The sequence below is a fragment of the Miniopterus natalensis genome, chromosome 11 (genome assembly GCF_054644295.1).
Source record: "Miniopterus natalensis isolate mMinNat1 chromosome 11, mMinNat1.hap1, whole genome shotgun sequence".
Taxonomy (NCBI): Eukaryota; Metazoa; Chordata; class Mammalia; order Chiroptera; family Miniopteridae; genus Miniopterus; species Miniopterus natalensis.
The window spans coordinates 23,740,047-23,754,599 of NC_142091.1; the positions used below are offsets into that span (position 1 = coordinate 23,740,047).

The window sequence follows — 14,553 nt, forward strand, 5'->3', positions numbered from 1 at the left end:
GGAGGTGATAGGGGAACCCCTTCTATCTGGGGATAGATTTCTCTGCCTTTGCAGCTTTAACAGGGATGCTTGTAAGTTCAGTGGTATTGAGGCAGGAAGTATTCTGTAGTAGGTACCCAAATTCATTAAGACATAATTTTCTTAATTTGCAAGTTTTTAGCTTGAATAATTCTCAGGAATAAGTATAACTAAAAAAAAAAAAAAATCTAAAAAAAAAAAGAAGAGTACTCTATCTTAATGATACTATTTTGAAAGCACATAGAGTAATTTCTACCCCCCTACCAATAGTGTGTGTGCAACTGTCCATCTAAATCCTGCACTTTGAAATAGTAGAACTTTTGAGACCAAAAGGGTGAAACATCGCTCTTAGGAATAGTAAGCAAAGGAAAAGGACATTCTGTTATAGCAACAGCAGGCAGTAAATGTGTGGGGATGATGAAGAGGGGATGGGATTTGTGCTTTCATCTTGTGGTGGAAAGAAAATTGTCACTCTGGCTGAGAGAGTGGCATGGCTATTAAAAACAGTATGACTAGTGCTGGCCTGTATTATGCCATTCTTACTATCACCTAAGTTCTGTTCTTTCATCTGTAAGTGTGTGTATATATGTTCATTTGGTTATTTTGTAGAACCAGAAGTTAACATTTAAATAATATTGACTTGATTCTTTTAAATTAGGAATAAAGAGGATAATATAGTTTAGGGTGGAATAAGGAGTGGGGTAAAGAGAGGGGAATTCTAGTGAGAGTCACTTCCCATTTACAGGGGCCTGGTTCTGCAAAGCTGGATAAATGCATTTGTGATTGTAAATTGTTTGCATGCTCATATACTTTAACTGCTCTTCCTAAGGGTTGATAATAAAAATTTAGTACATTGGAATATAATTACAGTTTTACTCTAAAAGGTATTTTGAGCCTTTTGGGAAAAGGCATCTACATATGAATAAGCATAAATATAAAGAATAATTGATATCATTAACAAGAGTATTACACAGTGCTAATTATATTTTGATCAGTTTTGTTGCTTTTGAGAAAATATTCTCTCTTTAACAACTTCATTAATTTCTAAAGTGTGTATTTATAATTTTTTTGACATAGCACATTTGACTAAAACAAATAAAGATATTAATGCTCTTGAGGGCAGGAATGATGTTTTACCTACCCTTGAGGAATTATGAGAATTATGATTCTTTTTGTTTCAGAGCATACTTAACTCTCCATTATTCTTACTAATTACTTTCAGATTATCCAGTATCTGGGAATATTCTGTGTATTTATGGCTTAGATGTTTGAACCATGTCAGGGTGGTTTTTTTTTTGTTTGTTTGTTTTTGGTACTCCTGGTAAAGGTTTTAAAGGAGCAGAATTATTATAATATTATTTTTTAATCACAACTCTGATTAAAGTTTTGGGCAGAAAAGTGCCTACACTAAGTAAAAATGAGAACAAAATTTCATGATGTTGCAGCTGTGTGAGGACTTTTCTGTGGGGAAAGTTTATGTGATATAGCTAAGAAATCATGTGGAAGGACAAGTCTTTGAATCACATTTTCAAATGGGACAATAGTTTATTGTTTAAATGTGTGTGGACATGTGTGGGAGGGGACAAGTTGGGGACATTTTGACTACTAGATAAAAGATATTAAAAATTAAAAATTGTAAAATCTTATTTAGCAAATATTTCCAATATTTAGAACTATGACTCTTCAATTCATTTGTGATACTAGAATTTTATATCTGTGCTCTGAATCTTAAAATCTTAGCTTTGAACTTCAAGACCATCTTGTATAGCAATTTCACCCCTTATGACTTGAATATCATCATGGAATTGAATTCAATGAATGTCATCATTCACAAAGCCCTTACTTCCTCAACACTTCCTGCTCCATTTTGGAGACCACTTATGATTAAAGGCCTTGGATACAGGAGATGACCCTGTTTATAGCCTATCAATTAAAAGGAATATGGATAATGGAGAGTGATTGCTTAGTTTGGAATCATAGCTGGTGTTTTTTAATTAAGCATATGTTGGGACATTTTTATTTTATTTTTGGTGGCAGGGGTTTAGGAGGTGGTGGCATTTAGTGATTAAAGCAGATATGGGAAGGCTGTAATTTAATTTGAAAAGTAATACTACAGTTTTTAAAGACTTTACTGTTTGAAATCTCTCTGTGAAACTTATGAAACTGTGAACCTTTATGTCATGTTTTATTTGTGTGGCCAAATTTTATCTAATTTGGCTTCTGTCAAAAATGAATGATGTGACTTTTGTAACTTTTCCACAAGTCTTTTTTTCTTTGTAGTGATGGATTTGATAATCTCAAATATTTCTTTATTTAATGTCTTTCCCTATAAATCAATTACCTTTTTAAATTATTTTAGTGTAAATAGATCTGGCCTACTATTTTATTGCTGTTAACATAATGAATATGTTGTAAATGCTAGTGTCTGAAAGATTCTAATGTTTATTTGGGAAGTTTTGTTGGTAAATAAACATTTATTGAGTTTGTTCATGTTTTCAAACTAGAACACATAAACTTCCTTGAAACATAAGCAAAAAACCAGTAAGAAGTAGCTATGAATTAAATACTAATGTGCTGAGGGGCTCATCCAGAAGGAATGATGTTAATCTGGAAAGTCTACCTGAGAAGATGCCTTGTTTCTTTTTTTCTTTTAAATATATCTTTATTGATTTCAGAGAGAAGAAGGGAGAGGGAGAGAGAGAGAGAAACATCAATGATGAGAGAGTCATTGATCGACTGCCCCCTGCACGCCCTCTACTGGGGATCGAGCCCTCAACCTGGGCATGTGCCCTGACCGGGAATCGAACCACGATATCCTGGATCCTAGGTAAATGCTTAACTGCTGAGCCATGCTGGCTGGGCAATATGCCTTGTTTCTTAGGTAGCCCCATATGTATTTGTTTTTTGCTTTAAACTTAAGTCCTATACATTTTAACAGTAACTTCATTTTCTACATTTATCACATTATCAGTTGCAGGATGCTGGCTCCTTCCCTTCCCTCTGGGTATTTTTATAAACAGTGATATTTATATAAAAAGAATCTTACAGTTAGGACAGCATTTTCACTTGCTTTTTTATAACTACCCAATGAGATAAGGAGAGCGAGTATTTTTTCCTTACTTTACAATATGAAATTGAGGCTCTGAGAGGCTAACTGACTTTTCATGATTTATGAGACCTAATTTTCTTTCTCTTCTAGCTTAAACTTACATGTCTTGGTTGGAGTGGGAGAGTAGTTTAGCTACATGTTAGCATTTGCCAAAGTGTCCCTTGCATCATTGTGAAGATGATTTTTAGTATGATTACATTTAATAGTGTCCATATTAAATACTTAACTGTAGACATCCTTTTTAGTTATGAAACAAAATAGTACGCAGTATTTGCCATGAAAATAGAAAGGATCTGTGTTTCCAACAATGATTTAGTAATTAGAATTGGTTGCTAGAGGGGAGATATGAATTTCCTTTTCTAGAGATTATTTTGTTTACTTCTCTTGTTTTAAATAAATTGTATTAAACTTTCTCTGGCAGAGATTATCTGATTATGGATGACTTAATGCCTAACTTCTTTAAGGATCAAATTGTTAGGGTTATATACATTGTTTTGGTGTCTGTCAGGTAATATATTAAACTCTATGCATTCCTTATTTTATCTAATCTTTATAAGTATGTGAACTGTTCCTGGTATATAGTAAGCACTCAGTAAGCATTAACTAAATAGAGGAGTCAAAAAATAAGTGAAACAAAAAGTAGGTCAGATGGTAGTAAGTATTCTAGGAAAAACAAAGGAGGAAGGGAATAGAGAACGAGTGGGTGGGTTTGGAGTGGCTTACAATTTTAAATAAAAGGGCCAGGGAAGCTCTCACTAAGAAGGCAGTATTTCACTAAAAAAGCTGAATGAAATGAAGGAAAAATGAGAATATTTGTGAGAAGAGAATTATAAAATAGGTCTTGAAGTGAGAACTTGTCTGGTCTGTTTGAGGAATAGCAGGAGTCTGTGTGGTGCAAGGAGCTGAAGGGAGAATAGGAGATAAGATCAGGGAGGTAAGGATTGGGGCAGATTGTGAAAGGCCGTCTAGGCCATTTTAAGGACTTTTGCTTTCTGAGATGGGAAGATAGTGGCAGGTGTTTTGTAGAGGAGTGACTATATTAGATGTTCCGAAAGGATCACTCTGGCTGCTGTGTTGAGAACAAATTGGGATACAGAAGCTTGGAGATGGGTTATAGGTAATGGGAATCATCAGGAGGGAGATGATAGTGATGGCTGAAGAGGTAGAGAGAAATGATTAGATACTGGGCATGTTTTGTAGGTACAGCCAGCAGTATTTCCTGACTGACCGACCAGGTAATGTAATAAACTTCAAAGATGACTCCAAAGGTTTTGGTTGAAGAAAGTTTAGGATAGAATTACCCCTTACTAAGATGTTAGAGCTGGTTTCAGGAAGAAGAGCAGGAGTTTGGTTTTGGACATATTAGACATCCAAAGTAGGTGTTAAATAAATAAGTTATTGGAATCTGGAATTCAAGAAAGAAGTCTGGGATAGCAATATAAATTTGGGTTTATCAAGTTAAAGATGTTTAAGCTGTAAGCCTGGATGAGATTATTAAGGAGGGGAGGTGTACGTAATGAAGATAAGAGGTTCAAGGACTGAGCGTTAAGGAGTACTCCAGTGTTACAAAGTAAGAAGCAATCATCACAGGAGACCTGAGAGCGTGTCTAATGACTATTGAGGTAGCCATAAGTGTTTTGGAATCCAGGTGTAGAACGTGTTTCAGAGGAAGGATCAGCTATGTCAGATGCTACTTATTTGAGGACTGAGCTTTGACAGTGGGTTTAGCAAAGTGGAGGTTCTTGATTACCTTCACAAAAGCATTTTTGCTGGCCTGATGGAAGTGGGTTCAAGAGAGTGAGAGGTAAGGAGTTGGAAGCAGTGAGCATAAATATCTCTTTCAAGACTTTTGCTATAAATAAGCTCAGAGAAATGAAGTGATATTTGGAAGGGCTAAGCTGAGAGAAATAATAGCATGTTTCTATATTGGTTAGAATGATTGAGTAGAAGGAAAATTTTGAACCAGAGGGAAGAACTGCTAGAGAGTTTCTTGTGTAGATGAGAGGAGATGAAGTTTAGTGGAAGAGCCGGCTTTAGATGGGAGTATGTACGATTTCTCGCCAGTAAGAGAAAGGAAGGCAGAGTACATATGCACAGGTGTACGTAACTTGTAGTTGGGGGAGCTTGTGGAAGACCCTGTTCCTTCTAAATTTTTCGGTGAAATAGTAATCTAGATTATTTACTAAAATTTGGGATGGAGAGGGTGGTAGAAGGCGAGGAAAGAAAAAACAATATGAAATAGTTGTCTAGAAGAATGAGGGTATATGGATGAGGGAAATGTGGCGTGATTACTGGGCAGTATTAGGGGCCTAGTTGAGGTAGGTGATCATGAATTCAAAGTAAGTCCAGGCCAGGTGGGTGTATGTTTTTCTCAAGACTATTCAACTGTGTGAGTGCAGTTCTGGGGTAGGCAGAGAGTTGGCTATAACTGGCATTTGGGTATCATGAAGCAAACAAGGGCAAGGGACTTACTGTAATGACAGGCCATGGAATTTAATAAGTTGGGGAAAGAGAGAAGTGAGGACATGAAAATAGTGAGAGTCAATGAAAGGTGGTAGGAACAATGGTGGGATCGAACAATTAAAGATGTTGGCTGGTGTACTAGAGAGAGTGAGCTGGTGGTCCGCCAGCAGAATGTTTGAAATTTAAAGTAAGAAGGGCTTAGAGTTAGTTGGTAATTCCAGTGTTAAGGGGATGATCGTGATCTGAGATAAAAGAGGACAAGATCACTGGAGCCGATGAGATCAAGGAGCTGAGAGGTGAGGGTTTTAGATGCTTATTTCTATGGATATTGAAATTATTAAGAATTATGGCAATTGTGTTAATATTAGAAAGAATGATGGTGAGCCTGAAGCTAATTAAAGAATGAGGGAGAGTGAAGTAGATTGGTAGGTGACTTCAACAAGGTGGGGTAGTGGGTAGTATAGTCTGATGACATGAGATTGAAGAGATTCTGTGTTTGGGGTTTTTAGACACAGAAAGGAAGAATAGTCTGAAAAGTGGTAATGAGGAAAAAGACCCAATTTCCAGACCCAGTTGTTGGAGAGGGGTATTTGAGAGAAGACAAGGGCTTGTTTTTCCATTTGAAAGAGCTGTAGGGAGAGCCTTGTCCTCAGGGGAAAAACTAGACTTTAGTTAGAGTAAAAGATAAAAAGACCATTTAAGAGAGAGAGAAAGAGTAGAGGAAATTTTGCTGATTAACCTTGAAATCCAGAAGCAGAAGAGTTGGGAGGGAGATGGTTAATTGAGGATGGGAGTAGAAAAAGAGATTAGAGTTCTGGTACTTCTCACCTCTGGTTGGAACTGTGGAAAACAGAGATAAAGGGTATAATGAAGTTAGTCCTTACAGTTTTTAAGCTGGCGTGTAGTGAGACAATGAGTGTTGAGCAGGAGGTAGGAGGTAAGGGTGTAAGGGTGAGATTCTTTAAGGATCACTCACAGTTCTAACATCTCCCTTCTCTTTTGCCAGTTGGGGACACTGAGGGGGAGATGGAGGGACAGTCTTACTCCTCTAGAGCACTTGCATTTCTGATGCCCTTTCTTAACTTTTACTGATGGAGGATGGACACTGGGGGGAATGAGTGGCCTTGTTTGGAACACAAGGAGCTGAATGACCAATTATGAGGTAGATTTTATCATCTCCATTTTATACAGAAACTGAGATTCAGAGGTGTATAGCATCCTGCCCAAGGTCTCATGGCTGCTGAGTCGTGGAGTAAGAGGAAATGAAGTAGTCTTAAACAGTAAAATAAATGAGGAGTCCCTGTAATGTTCTGTGAGACACCATTGTCATTGGAGCCTTATCTTCATTTACTTTGAGATCCTGTGGTATCACTTGGATTCACATTGAATTTTAAATGTGGGACTTAAATAGCAATTCAGTTTTCTCATGTAGAATGTGTTCTGTTGTTTGTTCAAAAACTTAAAAAATTATGGGAAACAGCCCTAAATGTACTGCTTTCTGCTCGTCCTTTTCTTAACCTACTTCTGAATCCAGTTTAGCTTTGTCTGCTCCAGGGAGCATTCCCTGGTGATTTTTAATAGAACTTCGCCTTCATACAGTGAACATAAGTGATAGAAATATTTTGGGGGGGAGTGTGTGTGTGTGGTGTGTGTGTGTGTGCGCGCGCGCATGCACATGCCAGCACATTTTATCTCCCCAGTTAGATAATAAGTACCCTGAGGGTATTTCTCCTTTTGGTTCTGTACTCCCTATCAGAAGCAATGTGATTTAATCAAAAGGGGACCTGCTTCTATAGCTGTTTCTGCCACTAATTTGATATTATATTTCAAACCATTCACTTTACTTCTCTGGGCTGTACTTTATTTGTAAAGTAGGGGAGTTTCACTGGAATGATCTCAGGGGTCCTTGAAAGTTATAATCTATAATTCACTGGCTGGCTATATGAATAGTTGGTTAATTAATACCTGTACTTGCATTTTAAAGGAACAATTTAAAAAATATTATTTGGTGTAATTCTAGTTACTTACCATAATGCTTAATGGCATTGTAAGGTGTGAGCTGTAGCCAAGCAAGATCAGAGAGAGAAATAGGGCCGGAGAGAGGTGAGTCACATGGTACTAGTAGCAAGTATTTGTGAATGTGGGACCAAGAATATTAAATGTATGTTTGGAAATCGTCTGCTTAGAGCTAATAACTGAAGCGTTGAGAATCCATGATATTTCAAAGAGAGATTAAAAGTAGAAGTAACAGAACCAAGGTCAGAACTTTCAAGAGAATCTATATTTAGAGGCCAACTGGTAGAAAAGAACCTAGAGAAGGAGAGAGTATAAAGAAAGCTAGTATATTTTAATGACAATGGAAGTGTACAGAGAAAAGAATCCCAACAGGGCAGTGACAGTGGTGTCACATATTGCAGAGAAGTTAAGGAGGACAAGCACTGAGTAAAACGACCCCTGGGTTTGTTTCTGAGATCATTAATGAAATCCAGGAGGCAGTATCAATAGAGTAGCTAAAGGTTGAATTCAGTGTGTTATTGATTCTGATATAGAATTAGCAAATCTCTACTGAATTCCTCCTGAATGTCCAGTGTTAACATTACTGTGTAAAGTGTATGCTTGCGTGTATCCAAACACACCCATACCTCCCAAGAGAGACTGGTTGGGGCAGGATGGAAATCATAGGAGGAAGTACTGTCCTTGAACCTGAGAAGGGATGTGCTATCATCTAAGATAGAAAGAGTGGGTTTGGATATAGATAAATTTACTGAGAGGGAAGCCAGAAGTTGAGGAAGTCCATGCCTCATTACCTCAGTTTTTAAAATTCATATCAGATTATTGTTTCTAAAACATTATATAGTCAATGTTGACATACTCATTGGTTTAACATACTTGTTTAATAAATCCATTGGAGTTTTCTCTTTGAGTTGTTTAGCATTATGTACTGTTGGTTACCTATTCACAGTGTTTCTCTTGATTCTTCCATCTATTTTTTCTAGATGTCTACCTCCAGCCTCTCTTTTATGAAAATGAATGTAATTCCATTCATTAAATCTCACATATTTTCTTGCTTTATACCCTGTCCCTGGGCTATATGATTCTCTCTTATGGATTTAGCTATTACCTAGCTATAACCTCTCCAGGGAAAGCCAAAACTGGAAAAGTTTTGTATTTCCACTTATTTGATGAACACATCCACTTGGATATTTCGCAAGAACCTCAAATTCCACATTAAAATCTATTGCTTATTTTCACATACCCATTCAAACTTTTTCTTTCTTCTGATTTACTGTCTTCGTCATTATGTGGCCTATTTTATTCTATTAAGTGATCTAATTAACTAATCTATTTTCCTCTAGAACTCTTCCCCAAATTAATACTTCATAACTCTAGCAGAATATATGACATTTATGCTCAGAAATGTTTGATGTCTCCCCATTGCCTACAGAATACAATCTGAACTCTATAAGGGTATCCAGGTTTCTTTATAGAACACAGCACAGCTTTTCTTCCCTTTACCCTGCTATGATTCACATAGACCAGTCACATTGGTTTCCCCAAGTAATCAATTTACTGATGTTTGGAATGTTTTCACTCTTCCACCAAATCCTAACAGGCTAGCAGGCTAATGTCCATAAAAAATGACACATCTTTCAGTGCCTCAACCTCTCTCAGTCACATCTAGTCTTTTCCTCCTATATCCTCCCACAGTATTTTTTAAACCACTATTATACAGTCAGATTTGTAGATAGCTAAATAGGAGTCTGCCTCTCCCACAAAGCTGTCATTTGGGAACACATCTAATATTGCTGTATCACATGTATCTTCACAGTGTCACTCATCCAACATAGAGTAAGCAGTAAACCAACATTGCCTGAATGAATGAATGAATGAATGAATGAACGAACGAACCAACGAATGAACAAGTGCATGATCGGGTAAAATCTAAAATGCTTTGGTCTACTAGTGCATGGAGTGCTACACTTTTTCCTGTGGGTGCCTTGATACCACCTCAGGCTTAAGAATTCCAAGACGGAACTCTTCACCTCTTCAAGCTACCTACTTTTCTTTTTTGCTCTCTAATTTGGCACACTACTTTCTCTGTGCCAAGATATAGGGTTTTATTTTGTTCCTTATCTCTCCCTTTCTCATCATGTGAAGTCAGTTGCCAAGTTCTATTGATTCCATCTCCACAGTGTCTCCTGTATCCACTCCTATTTCATTTTTACTGCTAGTTTGGGTCCTTAGTACTTCTGACTGAAAAGGTCTCCTATTAGTCTACTAACAGATTTCCTGCTCTTTTCATTCATTCTTTGACCTATTGTTAAAATAATCTTCCTAAAGCACAGAAACGTTCAGTAGCTTCTCACTGGTTTTAGAACTATCTACTAATTTTTCAGGACCTGCCTCAGTCTAATCAAAACCTACCTTTTCATGCTTATCTTTGATTGTGTTTTTTAAGTCCTGTACTTCAGCCAAAGTGAGCTACCTCTTACAATAGCTTTAATATGCCCTGAATTTTCCAGTCCCCCCCCCCCCCCATACTGTTCATTAGTTTATGGAAATTGTTGAGAAGGTGTTGAAACTTTTATATTCTGGCTAAACCTGAAATGCCATCTCTTTCCTAAAACCTTTCTTAAGTCCCTAAAGTGAAGCAGTATATGAGCTTTTCAGTTTCCAAACCTCCAGGTGTTTTCTCTCTCATTCATTGTCCATATTCTACATTGTGTTGTGTTTTTTGTGTACTTAAATTAAGTACATTTGAATGAAAGCTCACTAGAGGCTGCAACCCTGTGTTAAGTGTTAGATGGGCCAGGCACAGAAACCCGGGTACAGAAACTCTCCAGGTCAGGAAACCCCTGATGCCTAGCAAGGGGCAAAACTGGGAAAACAAGAACCTTGTCCCCAGGGTAACCTGTCCTCCTCCAGCATATCGCTGGTCATGCAGTTTGACCCCCTGCGAGTCCTCCCTAAAGATAACATCTAGGTGTCAGCTGTATTTCAGCTCCAGGCCCTGAAAAGCAGCAAAACCAGACAGGTGGTGCTGTGGCTGCCTCAGGACCGGATACTTTGATTGTTGACCCCTGCCCTGGCACAGACCAATCATTGGAGACCAGGACCCTGAAAGAGCACACCTGGAAAGCTGATGAATATTCTATTAAGACCCTCCCCTGAGATCTCCCCTAAGATTCCCACGTGCAAGAAAGAGATAAATAAGCTTGGGACAAAGGACTCAGCTTGCTCCCCCCACTAGGGGAGCACACCGGCGCCATCTCCATCCCTCTTCTCTCTGAGGTGACCCACAAGACTTGCAACCAGGGGAGCAATGGGCAGCAGCAGCTCATTCCCGGCTTACCCCCTGAACCTGTCTTCAAAGTCCCCTTCTCTCTCTCTGACTTCTCATTAAGCCCAAGCACCCAGCCTAAGCTCTCCTGTTGCTTCTTCTATGCTTTTCCTTGTTTCACTGTCCCAAATATACTGTCGCTGCCATCGTGGACCAAGTACCCTTTGACTCAGTGCTATGTAGCCCTTCCCTTTGGATATCCCCATCCCCTTTTAATAAATTTAATTTTTCTTTATTCACCCATCTGAGATGGCTATTTAGCCTGCTTACACACCACCGACCATTAACCTTTCATTAAGTGTTTGCCTCTGTTTCTCTAGGAATTCCTAGAACAGTTGCATGTAGTAGGTGCTCAGGAGTATTAATTAAATTAAACTGAGATATGGGATAACCAAAATAATATGCTAGTGAAGGGAGATGAAAATTTACAGTATCAGAACTGAGAAAAGATCATTATTGTTATTTTTTTTTAAATAATCAGGTCATTAATTATAAAAAACCATTTTAGGGAATTGATAGAGGCAGAAGCCAGATTGCAGGGGATTAAGGGGTGAGTGGGCACTGAGAAAATGGAGCCAGTGAGGATAGACAACTTGTGGGAATGTGGAAGGTGGCTAAACTCTTAAGAAATGGAATATGGTCTGCAGATTTGGCAAGAGACTTGTGAAGGAAAACCACATGTAGTGTTTGAAAGAAAAATGAGTGTGCTGTCGGAAATGCAAGTGCCAAGTTTACTCCAAGTCATGTGTTTCCATTTTTCACCTTGGCAGGGAGAAGTACTCCAAATGAGTCAGGCCACTGAAGCTAATAATGGGTTCCAGTGTACTGAGGTCACAAGGTTAGAGTAAGTGTGCAAATCACAGAATAAGAAGCCCTGTAAACATAAGCCTGTTGGGCACTGGCAAGGGTGATGATCCAAGTCAATTGAGTTTATATTCCTTAGTTCAGTCTAATAAAATTACTTAGACGAGTTACTGAGCTAACCATACATATATACATATACATATACATATACATATACATATACATATACATATACATATACATATACATATACATATACAATACCTTTAATTATTGCAGGTATATTTTGAAATGTAAGACACTTAAATCTTTACTTAGTTAAATTAGAATGTTTTTCAAATGTATTTTAAAAGATAATTATAGTTTCTGCTAAAATCACTTAATATGAGAATAATGAAAATACTTAAAGAAATGTGGCTTATATTTCTTGGTCTGATGTCATTTATATTTATCTTTAAGCAGGGCTGTTGTATACACGGTGATAGTCCAGAGCTCCTGAAATAAATGTAGCTATTGGATTTAGTTTCCCCTTGACTCTATTGTACATAAATCTTCTCTTAAAGATTTTATTGTAAGAAATACAATATCAGAATATTTCTATTTAGTTTATGAGTCAACTTCATATTCAAGACTAAGGCTGTAATTACATAATTAGAAAATAATAGCATGGGGCAAAATAGGTTTATAGTTGTGAGTACTCAAAACATAGAATTATTCTTGTATTATTATTTATTATTTTGCATACAAACAACTGTAAACCTATTTCTGCCCTATCCTGTATATATAGACACATACATACACATATACTTTTTTTTTACAGTCAAGTTAATTTTTCAACATTTATCTAGATATTGTATGAGTATTATAAAAGGTAGAATACTCATTTCAGAAGCCCTGGACTACATTAGAATTAAAAAAGATCTTAACCTTAAAGTCCCTGACATAAGCAGTTCATTAGAATAGGTTTCATGAGATTCTCAAGTAGATATATGATCACCAAAAAGCTAACTACTAAAATATTCTGATCATAACTTTTCACAGATAATGAAACTGTAATGGGGAGTGGGGATTAATTTACTTGGACAGGGACACTGCTGTTAGCTTAATAGGACTAAAAACCTGGTTTTTCAATTCCCAGCTCCTACTTTAACCATCCCAGTGGAAATAACAGATTCCTACCAGTTGTTATAAGGATTATTTGTCATTCACTTAAGATATAATCTCTTTAAAGAAATATTTTCCCCAGCGTGATAAAAAGTTTTAAAATGGAAATTGGACACTATATATGGCATATAAAATAATATATACACAATAACTCAAGAAATAAAAATGAGACTTTCTGTTTGTCTTCCCTTACCCTTGTTTTACCCCTTCCCTTCTACCATGTTTCTTTTTCATTTTGGATGTTCTCATCATTACCTCTGATGAATTTGATTATAATAATACAATCTTTTGATCGTTCTTTCAGTCATTAATTCAACAAATATTTCCTGAGTGCTTTCTGTGAGGCACCATGCTAGGTCCTAGGAATAGAATGGTGAGCACAATTTACATAGTTCCTTTGTCAAGTTTGTAGTCTTAAGGGACATAGATATTGATCAAACATTTACAAAGAAATGTAAGAACAGATTTTGGTAAGTAGAAAGAATGAAAAGCACCAAGTACTATTGAGAATGACTACTAGGAGCACTGGTCTGGGACATCGGGTCAGATTTCATGAGGAGGCGATGTTTCAGTTGAGGACAAATCAGAAAGGAGTTTGGTAGATGCATGCTCCCTGCAGTGGAGCCAGCTTATTTAAGGATCTCAAAGAAGGCTAGTGTGGTTGGACTGAGGAGCACAAGGGGGGAGAGAGATGCACAAGAGGAAGCTGGAGAAGGAGGCAGGGAACACATCATAGTAGTGACTTGACGCTATGCTAAAATAAGAGCAGAGGGGAGCCCTTGAAAGATTTCAAGCCAGGGAATGGCATGGCTCTTTCAGACTTTTTGGCTATTATGAATAATGCTTCTGTGAACATTCATGTGTTGCTGTTTTTGTGTGGACATAAGTTTTCATTTTTCTAGGGTATATATTTAGGAGTAGAATTGCTGGGTCATTTGGTAACTGTTTAACTTCTTAAAGAACTGTCAGACCTTTTTCCAAAGTGCCGGTACCATTTTACATTCCCACCAACAGTGTATGAGAGTTCCAATTTCTTCACATCTTTACTAGCACTGTTATTTTCTGTCTTTTAGATTTTAGCCACCATATAGGGTGTGGAGTGGTATCTCATTGTGATTCCCTTTTCTTAGCAAGGCTTTTAAGACTGGCATTTAGGATTTTCAGTGATCTGGTACCAGATTACCTTTTTAGCCTTTTATTTATTTAGTTTGAGTAAAGTACTTAGTCAAAAAGTACGCCCTATACTTTCCTAAGTTTCTTAACAAATTTTTTTTGAGTGTGTGTGCTTGTGATTTGCAAAGCCTTGATCTGTGCCTTGAAATCCTTAAAGGCCCATCTAAATTTTTTCTGTCTCCTTAATTTTATTACATTGAGCCCTGTGGAATAATTGATATTTGACCATTTTAATTTATAAAAATAGCAATTTCAAATGATTCATTTTAATGTATTTCTTGCTTTTTTCTGATCTTCAAATGACTACTACCATTTCCTTTCGAGTTTTTTCTCCTAGCCCTTGTTTGTACCTCCCGTGGTATTATTGATGTGCTTATGTGGTATAATGTCTCCTATAGGGCTGAAGTCTCAAGTGCAGAGGGTGTTGTGTAACACAGTGTTTTACACATAGTGAGAGTTTGGCAATTGTTAAAATGTTTTG

At 37.2% G+C, this 14,553-nt stretch overlaps 1 protein-coding gene across 3 annotated transcripts in view; it reads left to right on the forward strand.

Annotated features, from left to right (window-relative positions):
- MTMR2 (myotubularin related protein 2) overlaps positions 1–14,553 on the forward strand; it is a 91,729-nt gene that overhangs the window by 16,482 nt on the left and 60,694 nt on the right. Inside the window, exon 1 of one of the 3 annotated variants that reach the window (XM_087821598.1) lies at positions 2,755–2,845. The exons of the other annotated variants lie outside the window; for them this stretch is intronic. Within the exon in view, the coding sequence (XP_087677724.1) occupies positions 2,802–2,845 (44 nt within the window). The 5' untranslated portion in view covers positions 2,755–2,801. Of the gene's footprint in view, positions 1–2,754; positions 2,846–14,553 lie in introns of those variants that run through there. 3 annotated transcript variants of the gene reach the window in all.